At 43.8% G+C, this 20,378-nt stretch overlaps 1 protein-coding gene across 1 annotated transcript in view; it reads left to right on the top strand.

Moving 5' to 3' along the window:
* Nucleotides 1-20,378, top strand: part of GALNTL6 (polypeptide N-acetylgalactosaminyltransferase like 6) — a 1,179,186-nt gene that overhangs the window by 837,690 nt on the left and 321,118 nt on the right. The window contains exon 6 of the mRNA XM_083170927.1: nucleotides 6,035-6,218. Coding sequence (XP_083027053.1) covers nucleotides 6,035-6,218 — 184 coding nt within the window. The remainder of the gene's footprint in view (nucleotides 1-6,034; nucleotides 6,219-20,378) is intronic.

Genomic DNA, 20,378 nt, shown 5'->3' with positions numbered 1-20,378 from the left:
TTTTTCAAAAACTGGGTACACTCAAAGATTTTGCATTTGAGCTTATTCAGAGATGTATGTGTACTAGACAGTGGTGGATTTAGAGGGGGGGGGGCACATAGGCACATGCTCCCCCTGTCATTTAGGATTTTTAATTTCTTTATTTGCGTGCTGCACAGGTTACAGCTCTTATCACCCGAATGCATGTTACCATGGCTTTCAATTAGTTGCTGTCAGTCCTCCCCTAGTGAAACTGACAGCAGCTCTGCCTCCATCATTCTGGATTGGCTCCCTGCTTACATGTGCAGTGCAGGGTGCTCAGCAGCAGCAAGGATGGCATTCCACAATCAAGGTACATCCTTGCTGAGCCCAGTTGTAACCCAGAGGAGAGAGACACTTTTAGTCGTCGCCCACCGTCACATAATGTTAAGAGGGTGTCTTTTTACTTGGCCTGCCGGCACGGACATCAGATAGGCGCAGAGGTGGAGCTATTATTGGTGCAGTGCACCAGGGCCCCTGAGGACTATGTGGCCCACTGCTGCCCCGTCACCCTATTTCTGTCATCCACTGTTTTCTCTGTCACACTCTGCCTCCCACTGCCTCTCCCTGTCAACCTCTGCCTCTCCCTGTCACCCACTGCCATGTTTCAAATTAGATATTAGGGCTGGGGTGGGGCTCAAATTTATATTTTTGCACCTGGGCTCACAACCCACAAGTTCCACCACTGTATAGGCGGAAGGAAGGAGTCTGCAGGAGATGCTGACAGAAGCACCTGTGGTTAGTCTAGGCAAATGCTCTGCATGGGATGGTGGAGATTGTGAAAGAGATTCTCACCACCATCATCCTTGGATGGTCATATGTTTCAACAAGATCTCTGCACTGTAATGCCTGTTACTGGCCCCAATCCTCTACACAGATCCCTCTCCATGCATCCTGTCATCAAGATGAATGCTGTCAACACTAGCATCCTGTCTCCAAGTTTGTATGCCCCTGCATGCTTAACTCTAACAGCCATCACTGCCACCATAACCTTGGTATACTCTGCATTAACTACCTGACCCCTGCATACTCTGCACTGCCTACCTGACCCCTGCGTACTCACCACTAACCCACCGATGCCTTCTGCAACCCTCCATACTTACCCTTTCCTCTCTACACTTCCTCCCTCACCACTGCATATGCATACTCACTCCTACCTCTCTGCACTACCTCCCTCAGCCCTACATACTCACCACTATCTCTCACTGTCACCTCTCTCCTGTCACCAACTTCCTCTCCCAGTCATCTTCTACATCATCCTCTCCTGGCCCTGGCATCACACACTTCCTCTCCATCACCTGTTCCCTGTTGTGATCCATTACCTGGCATCACCCACTGCCTCTTCTTCTCCCACTCTCTCTACCCATCACCTTCTGCCTCACCAAGGCATTACTCTCCTTGTCATATAAATATGGCATTCACTTGAAGCCACACCCATTGTTATGATCCACACCCACTGTCCCCTTCCATAGTGCCCCCTCCTGTAATTTTGTTCTGGATCCGTCCCTGGTACCAGATAATTTGGGTACATCTCCCGTGGTGGGGCACCTGTGTATGCTCAGGACCCACTCTGTGCACATACAGGAAGAGACCAACATCTTTGCACCCAATAAATTCTCAAATGACAGATGGTCTTTCAGATGATCCGATGCTAAATATATTAAGACATAGGAAGATTCTTTCTCCCTCAGAGGAAAGTAGCTCACAAACTTGAGGGTGTTTGCAGAGCCGGCCCTAACAAATTTGGTGCCCTACACAAAATTTTTGTTGGTGCCCCCTAGCATATAATGCCACCACCTTCATTGCAGCGGGCCCTGATGCATTGTACCGGCTGCACTGCTGCTAGCTTGCTGACCCAGTCGCCTTATTCCATAAACCCATTTAATCCCCCTCCACACCCCTTATTCCACACATACATACTTACTGCCAATAATCCTCCACGGCCCACATACACCCCCTAACACCTATTTCCATCCACCTTATATGTCTTTACCCTTACATAACCTACTGCCCATATATTCAAACATGCACCCCATACCCCTCTACCCCAACATACCCTACTCCCCCTACCCCCACATAGACCTCACATCCCTCTACCCCCACACATCATAGTTCCCTTGTCCCCCAACATACACCCCTTAACCATAGCCCACATACACTCCTATACTCCTCAACTAACACACACACACACACACACACACACACACACACTACTCCCCTGCTCGTCTCACATATGCTCCATAATCCTCTACTCCACCCTCACAGAGAGGTAATTGAGAAAATAATATTTTATTGACCCTGTCAGGATTCCCTAATTCGGGATGCCGATGTCCATATTGAGACTGCAGGCATCCTGACCGCCAACCATCCGTATGTTTCCCCTCTGCAGCGTGATCTTACTGCTTTGGGGTCCAGGAATGCATGGAGTCATGTGTTGGCAGCATGGTCCTAGGTGTGTCGGCAGCATGGGCCATCTATTTCCATCCCATTCTCCCCATCCCCAGACCAAACAACTGCCACATAGGATGTGGACCACGTGGCTTCCCCTGACACTTACCCCTGCGAGTCTGCTCTGATGCTTCCTGACAGGAAGTGATGAACCCGAGGATGTCTGAACACTGCCTGTCTGGACAGTGATGCTGGTGAGCAGATACAGTGAGGGTTAAGCAACACAACTCTGGATATTTGCACTACTTCCTACTGGGCTTTCCCAGCTCTGCCACCATGATATCCAAAAAATGCAGTTTGGTTGCAATTTGCACCTGGCTGTAAAGATATATTTATACACACACACACACACACACACACATGCCTATAATTCATACACGCCCATATATATTTTATATATGGGTACTTGTGAGTTATCCGGGCGTCCGATTTTTAAATCGGGTCGGATCGGGACATCGCATCGCATCGCATGCGACCATCGGATGCAATGCGATGACCCGATTTTTCCATAGGAATCAATGTTAAAATGGACTGAGTCCATTTTAACATGGAATTCAATGGGAAAAAGGGGTCCTTTTCATACCCCTACTATCCAAGTGGGCATGGAGTTGGATATAAACCTGTGGCGAGCCCGAAGCGTGGCGAGCGTAGCGAGCCCCGCGAGGGGACATGGAATACCGCCCCCTCGCGGGGCTCGCTTCGCTCGCCACGCTTCGGGCTCGGTGGCTCGCTACGCTCGCCACAGGTTTATATCCAACTCCATGCCCACTTGGATAGTAGGGGTATGAAAAGGACCCCTTTTTCCCATTGAATTCCATGTTAAAATGGACTCAGTCCATTTTAACATTGATTCCTATGGAAAAATCGGGTCATCGCATCCGATGGTCGCATACGATGCGATGCGATATCGCATCGCATCTGATTGTATGCCTTAACTTAAGGCATACAATCAAAAAATCGGACGCCCAGATAACTCACAAGTACCTATATATGTATACATGTATAAATAATAAATGTGCAAATATGAGTATTTGGGGAAGATGACAAGCCAGGCAGCAATATGTTACAGTATGTATTCGCGCATATGTACAGTATATATGTATGTATTTATGTATTTACAGTATGTATATGTGTATACAGTACAATGGGGCTTGACAAATTTTGTAAAAATCTAGAAGCCAGGATGAAAGAGTAGGAGCCAGACAAATTAAAATTAGGGACAGTGCATACCGAAGATGTTCTGCATATATTTACACTATAGTGCCTATTACATACTGTATGTCACACACCAATTACATATTATACCACATGCAATAATGTCCGTTACACATTATATCAAACACCACCGGAATGCATATTTTACATTATGCCAAACACTGCAATGCCCCTTACACATAATACCACAATCTGTAATGCCTATTATTTATTGTGCCATCTAAGTGCCGCTTACCTACATGCTCATTGCTAAGGGTTACTTGATTGATGCCAGGGTATTCATGCTTGATGCCAGGGGTTGTATGCTCTGCCAGGGGTAACATGTTCTTTTGCTAGGGGTTGCAAGCTCTGCCAGGGGTAACATGCGCTTTTCCAGGGGTAACATGCTCATTGCCAGAGGCACATGCTAGTTGCCACTGGGGATTACCCGTCCTCTGCTTCCCTCCCTCCCCACCATTACCATGTGCAGTAATGGAAACAGCCGGCCAGAGTGGTGGACAACTCACCCAGCTGTATCAGATCAGGTCTGCGACTATTTCAAAACTCGAGGCGGCTCACAAGCCAATCTGAGCTTGTGTCCGACAGCCAATTAGGAGCTATCACCACCACTCCTGATTGTCAGCCGAACCATGAGCTCTGACTGGCTCACAAACCATCTCAAGTTATGAAATAGCTGCACCGCAGACCTGATCTAATACAGCTGGAGCCGGGTGGGTTGTCCACCATTCTGCCCAGCTGTTGCACTCAGTCCAGCGCAATCTGCTTCCTGCTTTGCGTGCCCCTAGACATTCCAAATGCCCTAGGCAATTGTATAGGTTACCTATGCCTAGGGCTGGCTCTGGGTGTTTACAGTTAAAGTTCTACAAACAATCATTGAGCTTGATTAAAGTGCCAATGGTATCATTTATTACCACTTCTCTGGAGGTGGCTGTAATCTTATTTTCAATGAAGAAATTAAAAATGTAATTAGAAAATAAATGCATTAAATAAATACAATACATGCATAAAATACAAAGTGATACCTGTTACTATTCAAGGCTGCAATATTTGCAGATGGACAAAACCATGGCAGAATGTAACAAGTGCAGAGAGAGTTAGATGTGGGTCAGTTATTTTGTTTCTGTGCATTTTAAATATTAGTTGCTTTATTCTTACACTGCTATTTAGATTTCAGTTTGATCACACCCCACCCAAATCTAACTTTCTGCCCCACCTGTAGTGCAGCATGGTTTTGTCCATTTGCAAAAATTGCAGCCTTGCTAACCGGTTTGTATTAGACCCTTAGTGGCTCACTTAGACTAGCGATTGCTAGATTAAATAGCAACTGCTAGATGGTATCAAATTACAAACAACACTAATAAAAAATAAATTCTACTTAGCTTATCAGATGTACTTGTTTAAGAGTCACATAACAGTTTAAATCTATCAAATTATTTACTATAAGCCTCTTAAAAAATAATTATAAATAACATAGCACTAAAACCGGGCTCCAAGTCTAGTCATTTGCCTTTTTAACAACCCTGAATACTTTGTATGTCGCCTTTACTTTCATCTATGGCTTCATTGCAAACACGTGTCCAAGGCAGCCACAACTCCCGTTATTACACTGCAGCTTCCAACATCCACTGCCAGCTTATATATTCACAACTCATGGTGTTGACGCCCGGTAAACCAAGATTTCCTCATTCATGTGGCCAGATACCAGCACCTGCAAGCAGCAGTTGGAGAGTCAAAGATTTTCACTGAAACATGTTTTTTTTTTAACTTTTTTAATATTCAGACGCTGTAACAATTTCATTTGCATGTGTCTGAAACAGTGAACTATTGCAGATAACACTGGAGAGTTGCTGTAGGTAATATGAGAGAACAATTGAAACTAACAGTATGGGGTAAATGCAGGTGGATTTTGAAGCTTAACATGTTTACTAGAAATGAACATTCCAGGATAAACCTGGAAAGATAATTCCACAGCACAGCATCCTTCAAGGGCTGTTTGTAGAGTATTTTAGACAGTGGCGTTCATCTCTTCATGTGACAGATTGAGGACAGCTTGCAGTGCTGAGTGACAGAGATATAGATGGCTTTGCCTTTTCAGCTCTCCCTAGGATGTCGTTCCCCTGAAAAGAAGAACTATAATTGTCTCTAATCACTGTCCAAATGCATGAAGCCCTGTGTTAGAGAGCAACGCAGCTCTGCTTTAGAAGCTAAAAAGCTGTGAGGGATCTGCGGTGGGTAAGAGAAAAAGCACACACAATGCTTTCATCCCCGAGAGATCTGCTGCAGTCAAGTTTCTGTAATATGATGGATGAATGGACTAAACATGTCTTCCTGTATTTGTGCTTTTATTTTTCAGATCAGATTGCTCTGAACCACAAAACAATTGTGTGTCCCATGATAGATGTCATTGACCACAATCACTTTGGATATGAAGCCCAAGCAGGAGATGCCATGAGAGGAGCCTTTGACTGGGAAATGTATTATAAACGAATCCCAATACCTCCGGAGTTGCAGAGAACAGATCCTAGTAATCCCTTTGAGTAAGTACAAATAAGTGAAGAAAGTCCAAAGTCTGATGGGTAAGGCGATTAATAAGCTGTAAGTGAAGTAAAGGTAGTACTAAAAGCACCAAAACTAGCAATGTATTTTGTTTTTGCATTAAACCGGTCTACAGCACACAAGTACAAATGGAGCCATATTGTGGATGTGACAGTATATCTGACAATGCATCTTATGCAATGAACCCATCAAATGCACCCTATTTATTCAGTAGGAACTAGAGACATCTATGAGGCATAAAACACAAATGCACCAGTGATATCCATAAGGCATAAGGCAGAGGCATAAGAACATTAATGTGTACAGTGATATCATTCAGGCACGAGGCTTCAAGCGTCCCTGCTACTGTGATGATAGTACTCTGTGCGTTTTGTCAGTCACAAAATGGCTGCCTTTAAGTATACTTTAATCCAGGGCTGGGCAATTGCGGCCCTCCAGATGTTGATGAACTACACATCCCAGGATGCTTTGCATTAGTTTTGCTATGTGGCCATGCTGAAACTGATGCAAGGCATGCTGGGATGTGTAGTTCATCAACATCTGGAGGGCCGCATATTGCCCAGCCCTGCTTTAATCGCTCAGTCATATCACCTAATCATAGTACTGGGAGAAAGCAATTAAAATGTTTTCACATAGTGGTGTTAGTAATTATATAAGTACTGTAAAATGATACCCCTGGGCATATGTTATTGGGTCCAAGTTTGCCGGATGTGTGAAGTACAGTACCGGCCGATCATAGTTTTTTTAACCAACCTGGTTGGTTAAAAATGCAAATTGCCTTGTAAATGCAAAGTCCTTTTTAGTGCAAATTAGGTTTATTGATTTTAAGGAGATAAAAAGTACATAAGCAGACTTTGGTGTACAAAAAATCTCAAATCACAATGCAACAGCAAATATTAAAACCAAGTTGTATAAGCAGAAAGTAAAAGGAAAGTAGAACAATAAGAAAACAGAGAGAAAGAGAAAGGAAAGAGAATAAAAGGAGGGGGGGGGGGCCTCCGGAAAGCTCTGAGTAGGACAATAACAAGTACCCTACATTTATAGAGGCCACAGACAAGGAGAAAAAAAAGAAAGTAATCCACAAGGAAGGGTTCAAGAGGGTTGGGACACAATAATGTCCGTATAGAGTCTTTGTAGGGCCCGGGTCCCCCATAGTAATTGCAAAGAGTTTAAAAACCTCATACCAAAATGAGAGTATGGAGTGGCATTGCCACCATACAGATAGAGTGCATCTCATTCAGCGCCAGCACTCACCAGATCCCCTCCGCTGGTGAGAGCTGGTGGAGAGGCGCTCCATCTGACAGGTACGCGTGAACATCTCACACACACGCGCATCCCGTCACTCGGTGGCAGGAAGTGGAAACTTTGCCCGTCTCCACTTCAGTGAGATGGGCAGGGTTGGGGGGGGGGGGGTTCAGGGGGCTACAAGCACTGACAGGGGTGCAGCAGGGAAGCGATGGGAGGCGGCGGTCGGTGGGCTCAGACGGAACAGGTGCACAAGCATCTCGTGTGCCCCCTTCCATCTCTTGTGGAAACCGAAGCCTCTCCTGTTTCTGTTTCCACAAATAGAACTTCAGTGGAAACAATAAATAAAAAATTGGCAGCATAATCCAGTGATAAAATAGATATTGGTGAGTATATTGATATGTATATTTAAATGAAGCATTCATATAAGGTAGGAAAAAATGCCAAAAAAATAGGCTTGGGAGTTCCCATGGAGGAAGTTCAAAACTTAATCTATAGTCAAAATAGATGTGTAATCCAGTTTAAAAACTGGTACTCCCAGTTAATTAATAATAACTGACACACAGCAAGTGATTTAATGGTAGAAGTGAAACAACATGATATTACCGTCAGTAAGGGAGGATATGAAATACCTGAATCAATCTTCATTTTCTTCATTTATGTCATATTCGCCTTGCTGAAATTTATGTACCTTGTTTTATAATCAGGTTTATAGAAGCTGAGATGTGTTCTCTGTCTAGCAGCTGTAGCAATTTATTTTACATTAAAGTACAGTACATCAAAGCAAGAGTAGAGGGAAAATAACTTTAATATCAGAAGTAGTCTTCTTGGCAACTTACTAAACGATACATTGTTAATGAATTATCCCCAGATGATGTGGCTTATGTTATTGTGCCATGTTGGAGATCCAGAATAGAAGCACATCTAGGGGACTTTTACAAAATCCATTAATTCTGATTCTGACCTTGTTTATTTCAATTACCTAGCACTTTACTGCAAATGGCAAAGCTCTATAAGGGAAGCTACATTTTACTTTACTTAGATGTGATAAGAACCAGAGGGAATCTATTACTCACAATTAGGCTGCTCTTTTTGTACTAATGTATGCCAATCATTTCTGAGCATTCTCACATGGTGTATATAAGTGCCAATATTGTTCATCTTCTATGTATTATTTATTCAATTATAACTATTCATCTTTACCTTGAAATGCAACATTCAAATGAGAAATGTGTTTTGCTTTCCTCATACACAAAGATTCTTGGGATTGATATACTGTTTGCACTTATTCTCCCAAGGCTCCTCTTTATTGAATGAAAGCTGAATACTTAGTAACTATTTTTTTATTTAAGGCCTAGTTGCCTTGCTTCTTGGAGAAGAGAAGGTTTTCAAAGAAGAATTTGGCATGAATTGATTGTCCTATTCATGTAACCAATGAGTTGTCATGTTTCCACCCAGAGGGCCTAATTAGACTTGATTGCAGAGCAGGTTTGTTTTTGGATAGGTGTTCAATCTGACATGTGAATTGCAGTGTAAAAATAAAGCAGCCAGTATTTACCCTGCACAGAAACAAAATAACTCACCCAAATCTAACTCTCTCTGCACATGTTACATCTGCAGCACATACAATAGACTTGGTTTTGCCCATTTTGAGAACAATTTCGTTCTGCAATCAGGTCTGAATTAAGCCCAGAGTGTCCACTGATTTGCATGTGCTTATTAATGCAGTTACTTTATTTTAAGGAAGTTAAGAAGTTTTCCATACTTGTCTCCCAACTATAGTCCAGTCTATTAAGGAAGAATCCAAAAGATTCTTGGAGAGTAGGCAACGGTCATGTATAGTTTGGTGTGTTTCATAAAATACATGGAAGAGAGGTCAAGAAAATTCATGGCTGAAGTATTTCCTTCCAGCTCTGGAACAATAAAGGACACATTTAGATTTTGATGTATGGCAGTTATTATTGCACACATGATTTTAATGTAATACTAATGTGTAACACAATTACATTTGCATTTATCCAAATGTAGATTATTATTTTTTTGTATAGTTGGCATATCTATTTATTGATGGAGATTTGCAACAGGGATAGGAAGTCCTAGTAAAATATAGACCAAGGTCATGTAATTACAACATATTGGACCAGTTTCAGATCGGCACATAATGACAAAGTTTCTGTAGCTGAGTCATTTTATCAGCTGTGCATGCTCAAATGTTACTGAAACCCCTATGTTGCATGCATTACACAGTGTAACGCACAAAGGATCTGTGATTTGGACAGATGGTATAAAAAAATAGTGATGGGCGTTCCTGGGCATTGACTGGTAAAAATGCAAACAAAGTGGTCTGCTCAGTGGGTGTTTTATGGGAGTGACTTGGGCTTGCCAATACAAGTAGCTTTCCAAGATATATTTTTTTTTAGAAACTCAGGGAGCCCGAGGTTGTGCATTCGAATGGATCCTCTCCCAAAGTAGAAGGGCCCCGTTACTCCCCTAACCCCTCTCAGCCATAAGGCCGAAGAGGGGAAAAAAGTAATTGGTGGGTCCTCTTCGCCGGAGCTTAGAGAGACCCGCTTTCCTCAACCCCCGGAAGGGTTAGGATGGTGGGTCCTCCGCATCCGAAGGTTTGGAGAGACCCCCATTAGGGTTCCCTCCGATTGCTGCTTGGGATCGCCCTCGAGGGACCAAAGCTCTCCCCAAAAGGATGAGAGCTTCGGTACATTGGGGAGTGAATGGCACATAAGGGTCAAACACACAACCCAAAAAAACAAGTGACACAATACAGAAAACAGAAAATGTGAAAAGTGCACGAACATGAGAAGGAGAGAAATAAATAATCAAGAGACCCCAACCACAAGCAGCTTTCCAATATGCTCACCTTCTGGTATAGGAGCCCATGGCCAGACAGAGAACCTGCCCTTGACATGGGGCTGTTGTAAGTTTCAATGAAGCAACTGATGGTAGCATTACTGCCTCACAGCACTGAGGTCATGGGTTTGATTCCCAAAATTGGCCTTTACTATGCAGAGTTTGTATATTCTCCCTGTGCTTGCAAGGGTTTACTTCAAGTACTCTGGTTTCCTTCCACAATCCTAAACTATGTTAATTGGTCCCCACCAAAAATTAACCCTAGAATGAATGTGTGTGTGTGTACATGTGGTAGGGATGATAGATTGTAAGCTCCACTGGGGCAGGGACTGATGTGAATGTTCAACTATTTTCTGCAAAGCGCTGCGGAATATGTGTGCCCTATATAAATAACTGGTAATAAATATTACATTTTTGCGCATTCAACCAAATGGATGTACACAATTTGAGTTTGTTGCATCATTTGCATAAATAATAGATGTGGAAGTATAAGACATACAGTATTTAATTACATTTCATATTGAGAATATGTCTATAACAGTTATTACCAACACTGTAAATATACTATTCTGTTTTGTGTACCCTATGAGAGTCTTCCTTACATTATTATGTTGTGCGTACATATAGGAGAAAGCAACTTGGGCATTTACTACTATCTCTATGCTATCATAGGGTGTATTTATACCTAGAATATTTTTTATGCCTGATGTATCTATAGTGTATATAATACTGTGCTTGAGCTGAAGGCATGGTTTTTTTAGAGTGCTTTTCCCTACATACTTTCTATTCTAAAGTTAAGTGCCTAGCTTTAAAATATTATTATTGTCTTTAGAGAGTCATTATAATATGGCACTGATTTCAGAAAAATACCTTTTTCCTCAAAAAAATAGTCTGTTCCTATTCAGACAGGAGTAGAGAGTCAACCTTCCATAAATTGATGGATAAATGACTAATGCACATGCTTTTATGCACAAATACAAAAGGAGATAACAAAACTCAGATGGTAGAGATTGTGCTTTGCATGGTCTGTGTAGACATACCAAACAGTTATGTATTTTAATTTCCTCTAAATAACATTAGGTGACTAATTCATGTTTCTGAATAATGCAAAACAAAATTGTAACTTTGGGCCTAATTCAGACCTGATTACAGGGCAAATTTATTCTCAAAATGGGCAAAACCATGTGCACTGCAGGTGGGGCTGATGTAACATGTGCAGAGAGAGATAGATGTGGGTTGGATGTGTTACATAGAAACATAGAATTTGACGGCAGATAAGAACCATTTGGCCCATCTAGTCTGCACCTTTTTTTACCCTTCAGGTAATCTCAACCCTTTTTAATCCTTATTTCTTTGTAAGGATATTCATATGCCTATCCCAAGCATGTTTAAATTGTTCTACTGTCTTAGCCTATACCACCTCTGATGGGAGGCTATTCCCAGGGCCGGCGCCACCACTAGGCAGTGTTAGACATTTGCCTAGGGCGCCGGCCACAGGGGGGCGGTAGTTGGGAGCAGGGCAGGAGGGAGAGCTGGAGGTCTGGCTTAGCGGGCAGGAGGGAGGGCTCGCTGCGCTGTGTGCAGTTCAGTCCCGGACCCCGGTGCATGTTAACTGATATTTTCCTCCACCTGCCCCGCGTACAGCCGCTCAGCCGGGCAGCGTCTGAGGGTGAGCCAAGTGCTCAGCGCTGCCCGGCTGAGCGGCTGTACACAGTGTGGTTGGAGGAAGTCAGGAAGATGTCAGTCACACTGCACCGGGACTGAACTGCGAGGCCTCTCTCCTGCCCGTTAAGCTCTCCAGCTCTCCATCCCGCCCGCTGAGCTAGACCCTCCCGCCTCACCTCCTGAAGGGTGAGTAATATATACACCGGAAACCCCCCCCCCCCCGGAGCAGCACGGCGGCCTTATTCCTCCCCACCCCCCACCCGTGGAGCGGGTGAGCGCCGGGGCGCCCCCCCTGCCTGGGGCGCTCCGGCGCCTTGCACCGGCACTGGCTATTCCACTTATCCACTACCCTTTCTGTGAAGTAATTATTTCTAATATCTCCCCTGAAGCTACCTCTCTCCAGTTTCAGTGCATGTCCTCGTGTTCTATTACTTCTTTTGGTACTTGTGACTTATCTGGGCGCCCGATTTTCTTCATCGCACCTAAAAATCGCGTCAAATCGCATCGCATACAATCAGATTGCATGCGATGCAATTTGCCGCGATTTTAATATGTGAAGGCACCCAGATGCCTGTTTCATATGTGAAATGGCCCCCCAGACCCCATTTTTAATTGTATACCAACCCTGATGGCTAAATGCCCCCCATTGTTAACGTCACCCCACTATCAACGCCAACCCGAAGCGTGGCGAGCGCAGCGGTACGCATCCTCCGACCTCTTCATACCCCCACTATCCACGTCAGCGTGGAGTTGACATTATATAGTGTGGCGAGCGCAGCGAGCCACTGAACCCGAAGCGTGGCGAGCGGACGCGGATACCTGTGAAGCCCGCGAGGGGACGCGTATAGCTGTGAAGGTATCCAGCTGCGCTCGCCACGCTTCGGGCTCGCCACACTATGTAAAATCAACTCCACGCCGACGTGGATAGTGGGGGTATGAAAAGGTTGGAGGACGTGTACCGCCGCCGCTCGCCATGCTTCGGGTTGGCTTTGATAGTGGGGTGGCTTTAACAATGGGGGTCATTTAGCCATCAGGGTGGGTATACAATTAAAAATGGGGTCTGGGGGCCATTTCACATATGAAACAGGCATCTGGGTGCCTGTACATATTAAAATCGCATCAAATCGCATCAAATCGCATCACATGCAATACAATAGCATACAATGCAACGCGATTTTCTCTTCAAGGGAATTTCAAGGGAAATCGCGTCAAATCGCATCAAATCGCATGCTTAGGGTACTGGCATACAATTTCAACATCGGGCGCCCAGATAAGTCACAAGTACCCTTATTTTCCCTCCTGTACTATGTTAAAACCCTTGATATATATGAAGATTTCTATCATGTTCCCCCTTTCTCTTCTCTGCTCCAAACTATACATGTTAAGATCTTTTAATCTTTCCTGGTATGTTTTGTGATGTAGACCATGCACCATTTCAGTTGCCACACTCTCCAATGTATCTATATCCTCCTGAAGATATGGTCTCCAGAACTGGACACAGTATTCCAGATGAGGCCCTACCAATGACCTATAAAGTGGCATTATTACATCTTTTATTCTGCTACTGATTCCTCTCCCTATGCAACCAAGCATCTGACTAGCCTTCCTCATTGCTTTGGTAAATTGCTTTCCTGCCTTTAAGTCACTTGAAATAGTGACTCCTAGATCTCTTTCCTCCTCAGTAGTTTACATTATAGTACCCTTGATACTATATTGAGCCTTTGGGTTTTTGAGTCCCAAGTGCATAATTTTGCATTTTTTAGCATTAAACTGTAGTTGCCATGCTCTTGACCAATTCTCAAGTTTACTTAGATCATCAGTCAGCCCTGCAATCAAGTGTTGAAGCTGAAATCTCAATTGCAGTGTAAAAATTAAGCAACCAGCATTTACCCTGCACAGAAAAATATGACTCTCCCAAATCGAACTCTCTCTGCTCATGTTACACCTGCAGTGCAACAAGGTTTTGCCCATTTTGAGAACAAAGTTGCCCTGCAATCAAGTCTGAATTCTGCTTTTGCATGTAGACCACACATGTTAGCTTTATTTTTACAGTACAGTTTAGATTTTAGAACACACCTTGCTCAAATCTAGCTATCTCTGCAGATGTTACATGTGCCCCATCTGCAGAGCAGCATGGTTTTACCCAGCTCTGTGATTTGTACTTTACTTATAAACATGAATTAGGCCCTAGTTACATTGCCATGGCTTTATCTGTTTTAACTAATACCAGTTGACTACTGGTGCATCTACAGCCGTATAAATAATACCAGTCTAGTAGGGCATCTACTGCCGTATGAATAATATCTCTCTGCTGGTGCATCTACTGCCATATATATAATACCTCTCTACTGGTGCATCTACTGCCATATATATATAATATCTCTCTGCTGGTGCATCTACTGCCGTATATATAATACCTCTCTGCTGGTGTATCTACTGTACTGCCGTATAAATAATACAATTCTACTGGTGCATCTACTGCCGTATATACTTGCACTTTAGTGCTGCTGTCCTGTGGTGTAATATATTGCATAACTCCACAAAAATAATGGAGATCCAAAATATGGAGAATCAAATGAAGGGCCGCTTCCTCCTACTTCTGAATCTGCTGCAAATGCAAGTAGTAATGATGACATAGTAATATGACATAGACGATGATATGCCATCAACGTCGTTTGCCAAGGCCGATGTCCATTGTCAAAGTACAGAGCATGTTAAATCCAAAAAGCCAAAGAGAAACTGAGGGAAATCATCTCCTAGTGGCTTACCCCACTTAGACTCTCCTGGGGATTTGTGGTGTCAGACAACGCCAGTAACATTGTGTGGGCATTGCACATGGGCAATTTCCAGCATGTGCCATGTTTTGCCCACACAATAAATTTGGTGGTGCAACATTTCATCAGAAGTGACAGGTGTGTGCAGTAGATGCTTGCGGTGGCCTGCAAAATTTGCATTCTGCCACTGCCGGCCAAAGGCTGGAGCAGCAGCAAAAACTCCTAAACCTGCCCTGCCATCAGCTTAAAGAAGAGGTGGTGACATGCTGGAACTCCACCCTCTATATGAGGATGGAGGAGCAGCAAAAGGCCATTAAAGCCTACATGGCCACCTACGACATAGGCAGAGGAGTGGGGCTGCACCTGACTCAAGCACAGTGGAGGCTGATTTCCGTGTTGTGCAAGGTTCTCCAGCCGTTTGAACTTGCCACACATGAAGTCAGTTCTGACACTGCCAGCTTGAGTCAGGTGATGCCCCTGATCAGGCTGTTGCATAAGCAGCTGGATAAAGTGAAGGAGGAGCTAAAACGTTGCAATTCTGCAAAGCATGTAGCTCTTGTAGATGAAACCCTCCATATGCTTTGCCAGGATACGAGGGTGGTCAGTCTGTTAAAGTCACAGGAATACATTCTGGCCACCGTGCTCGATCCTCAGTTTAAAGCGTATGTTGTGTCACTGTTTACGGTGGACACAAGTCTACAAAGGTGAAAAGACCTGCTGGTCAGGAGATTGTCATCTGAAGAGGACCATGACACGTCCACAGTTCCTCCTTCATTTTCTCCCACACCTGTGGCTGCGAGGAAACAGCTGTGATTTCACACACATCCCGCTGGTGGGGATGCAGGGCAGGCAGGAGGGAGTTTGGACATCTGGTCAGGACTAAAGGACCTGCCAACGATTGCTGATATGTCTACTGTCGCTGCATTGGATGCTGTCACCTGTTTTACCTGTACTGGCAGGAAAAAAAGGCAGTTCAGATGCTCCTGTACAAACTGAGTTTTTAGTGCAGCGGGGAACCTGGTCAGTGAGCAGTGAAGGAGGTTGTTTCCGCAAAATGTGGAGAAGATGATGTTCATAAAAATTAATTATCAATTATTCAATGAAGACCAGGAATTGCCTCCAGAGATTAAAAAGGAACCTGTGATTGTAGAGTCCAGCGGGGACGAATTGATAATCTGTGAGTATGAGAAAGTACACACTGAAGGGGGCGAGGAATCAGAGGAGGAGGTTGATGAGTGACGATGACATCTTGTCTCTGTAGAGCCAGTTTATACAGGGTGATATGAATTGTTTTTTTGTGTGGGGGCTCAAACAAACCAATCATTACAACCACAGTTTTGTATGCCCTGTCGCTGAAATTTTTAGTTTGTTAAAGTCTGTATGTCCTATTTCTGCAACATAAGGGTGGGTGCGAGGGCCCAAGGACAATTCCATATTGCATCACCATTTATTAGTCCCACTGCTGAGAGTCATTGATATGTGAGATAAGTGGACTTGTCTTTAATCACATACAACTGTTTGCTCTCAAGTGGTAATAATCACAGAGCTGAGCAATACCACTGCTGAGAGTCATTGATATGTAGGCTGCATGAATCGCCCACTGCTCCTCTACTGGTCGTTGCCTGGTTATATCTGTTCAGAAGGTTCCACTCCTTTGCAGCTCCACAGTGCAGCTATTGCATTGCTGCACGAATCGCCCACTGCTCCTCGGCTGGTGATAAACACAATCAAGCCAGATAGGGATCATATTGGGTATTAAACTGACAAAACAGATAGGGGTCTTATTGGGTATTAAACTGACAAAAACAGATACACACTCGCAGAACAACTCAGTGTTGCACGAAACGCCAACTGCTCCTTGGCTGCACATCGTAAACACGATCAAGCCAGATAGGGGTCTTTTTGGGGCATAGTTTTTCAAACTGCCATCCTGTCTGCTGCTGCAGTGCCACTCCTAGATGAGCCACATTTTTGTGCTGCCACACTTGTGTGACTTAGCATAGTTATCCAGCTACCTCAGTGCAACTTTTTGCCCTAAAAACAATATTGTGAGGTGTGAGGTATACTGTGTGAGAATAGACTAGAAATGAGTGGAAATTAATGTTATTGAGGTAATAGCATAAAAGCAAAATAACAAAAATAAAGTTCTGCGACTTTAGCCGTTTTTATGCTTTAAAAAAAAAAAAATCAGTTACCAATCCCGAAAATGTTTAGGGGGTGTTTTGGCAAAACACATTAGAAGCCAAAACCTGATGTAATCAGAACTCAAAGCCCAAAACCCAAAATGCGAAAAAGGGGCCGGTACACATCCCTAGTTTTAACAAGGATGCACATTAATAGCATTAAATGGGGTAGATGTATTAACCAGTATTAAGTGCATGGGTCTTCAAACTGTGGCCCTCCAGATGTTGTAAAACTACAAATCCCAGCATGCCTTGCCACAGTTTTGCTATAAGGGAGTGTTAAAACTGTGGCAAGGCATGCTGGGATTTGTAGTTTCACAACATCTGGAGGGCCACAGTTTGAAGACCCATGATTAAGTGCATATGCTGCATTTAATGCTGGTTAACTGGGGAGATTACGTTTTGTTATGATGTATGATCACAGCAGCATTGTGCGTTACTCGGCGGGCTGTCCCTAGCACACGTTAGGTGTGCTAGGGACAGCCCGCCGAGTAACGCACAACGCGGCTGTCCCCTTCAATCAAAGGCGTAACTTGATATTCGTAGGCCCCATAGCAAAAATTTGTAAGGGCTCCCTATTTAGTAACTGATGGTAATAAATGTATGTAAATCATATTACTTAGACAGTAAAGATGGGCCCCCTTCAGCTCTGGTCCCCATAGCAGATGCACACCCTGCACCTATGGTAGTTACGCCCTTGCCTTCAATCCCCAAACAGTTTACGGCTCAGGCAATGAATGACCAGCCTCCTAGGCATGGCCACTTTGCCTGTCCTATCCCCACTCCAGGGACAGCGCTAGCCCTGCTGCTAGATCTGGGCTGTGCACGAGATTTTGCGATAACGGCAAGATCTCGCGCATGCCCAATGAGCCAGCCAGGGGGAGAAAAGTTTTTTTTTTTTTAAATGTGCAGCACTGATGGGAAGCTGAGCTGCCGCTTTGGGTCCGAGGAAGGCAGCAGCGGCACTGCACAGTGCGGACCCGGAGCTTGCTGACCACGCCGGGAACCGGCGACTGGTCGCACATGTAAGCTGCCTCCTGCGGCTGCAGCTTGGAGCTGCACTTCATCCTGCGCTACTACTAGCACTTTGGCAAACCTAGATGGGATTGGCACTGGGGGACTGCCTGGGCTACCAAGGCTGCCCCGGCGGAGGAACGGGGGATAAACCTTTTCGTCAGGAGTTGGGACCCACCCGCCTTAAAAAGAGGGCGTGGTAAAAAATCACGGGGCCTCCCGGGAATTCCCTGTTCCCTCGCTTGGCCAGTTCGAGCCTGGATACTGTCCATCTAAAGTTATACTGCAACACTATATTATAATTCGAGACATATGTGTGGTACAACTCAAGCGTATCAGATTAAACCATTCCGAAATCCTGTGCCTAACCCAGAATCAGGCCCAACATGTTTACTTTCTCCTCAGGCTTCCAGCACCTTCCGTATGTCATGTGATCAAATATTTTTCCGTGGTAGAAAATTGTGCTAACAGTATCTGCTCCTATTTCTTACACTCCTGCTAATGCATTTGTAAAATTACTCTAGTAAACTGTAATCATAAACAATTTACCAGACATACAGTACTTATCTCTAGCTATATTTAAGTTTTCATTGTATGGAAGAAAGTAAGCATTCAGTATTGTATGTATGTTCTTCTATTATTAAAGTGGGTATGATCAGTTGAAATTATAGGGAGGGAATTTACTAAAGCTTCTAAAAGTAAAAATCGGGTATGTTGCCCATAGCAACCAATCAGTTGTTTCTCGCTATATTTTCGCTATTGCATTCTAGCAAATGATATACAGAAGAATGAAAAATTGGCACATAGAATAAATTGGGCAACTTTCACTGCCATATATAAATGATATACTGTATATACTGTATGTGTGTGTAGGGAGATCAGAGGCATTCACGGGACTTACAAGGATAAAAAATCAGGAGTGGGACGCCACAGCTGTGTTTAACGTTTCAGTTTATTCAACTGTCGTCAGGATGCAGAGGAGCAAGAAATGACATGTATTTATAGTGAGACAGTGCAGTGAAAGAAAAAACACAACGTGCTAGCTTCCCGCCCAGAGGGGTGATGATGTCATCACCCACGCCGGGCACCCGGGGGGGGGGGGGGGGGGGGCAGTCTGGGTCATTCATATGCTACTGCAAATCCCCAGTGTGAAAACATACAGTGTGAAAATAAAGACATAGTGGAAGAAAATGCATACATATACAAATGAAACGAGATAACATGAAAACAGCCTATTCAACATTACATCAAAGAGTGCTGCGCTCAGGATTGAAACAAATATGACTTATTGGAGCTGAACAAAGTAGCAAAATGTGATAACCTTTTCTAGCCCTCAGCCTGTGTTTTGACAATGGGATGATTAGGGGTAATGTGCGTCTGCTAACGGCTTTTGTTTAACTCAAGTGGAGTAAAGATAGGTTTAAAAGACAGGAAACTTCAGATCTCTCCAGGTTAATAGTCATGATGCCATGTATCTGGCCTGGTGCCAGGACAGCCGGTCCGTGTGTCACGCCCTCAGGCAGAAGGTTGGAGGCTACGTGTCTGTATATTATCAAATGGGCCATGACAATTAATATTGCAGCTAAAGGTTGTCTATCATGAATATACAGAAAACCTAGATAACATAAAAATGCAGCACACATACGATATAGTGGCATTTCAGGTATGCGGACAGGGCTGTTGGAAGGAACCCAAGGGTACATGAAAGGGAAAATATACTATATATATATATATATATATATATATGTGTGTGTGTGTGTGTGTGTGTGTGCTGGGATGCTTTATTAGGTTTATCGGTTTTAGAAATTGTTCCCACTGCTCTCAGGGCTTTTTGTCTAGCTTCCTGTAACAGTGCACTTTTTTAGACTTTCTGCAAGAATTTATCGTCATGAGATCCAATTGTCTGAACCGATCTTGTTCATCACTACATATCCTGGCTACTCTAAGAAATTGCGAGTAGGGGAGTCCTTTAATGAGGGGTTGTGGGTGATGACTGGAGGCATGCAATAGATTATTGCTATCAGTGGGTTTGGTGTAAATGGAAGTGGCTAGCATGTTGGATTTGTTTATGACTTTGACATCGAGGAAGTTGATTTCCCTATCCTGTATGTCATATGTAAATTTGCTATCAGGATCTATGGTATTGGCCTGCTCCATCATCTGTAGGAAACTGCCCTTAGTGCCCCTCCAAAGCAAGAGCACATCATCTATATAGCGTACATAGAAAATTATTTTATGTCTGATTTCTTGGTCTGAGAAAAATATATTTTTTTCAACATGGAACATAAAACTGTTTGCATACACTGGTGCTGTGCAAGATCCCATGGCACATCCTTGTTTTTGCAGATAATATTCATCATTAAACAGAAAATAGTTCTTATATAGTGTCATCGAT

This window comes from Crinia signifera, chromosome 1 (genome assembly GCF_055691185.1).
Source record: "Crinia signifera chromosome 1, ASM5569118v1, whole genome shotgun sequence".
Lineage (NCBI taxonomy): Eukaryota > Metazoa > Chordata > Amphibia > Anura > Myobatrachidae > Crinia > Crinia signifera.
The sequence above is the reverse complement of the archived record's forward strand: the minus strand, read 5'-3'. Positions and strand labels throughout refer to the sequence as shown.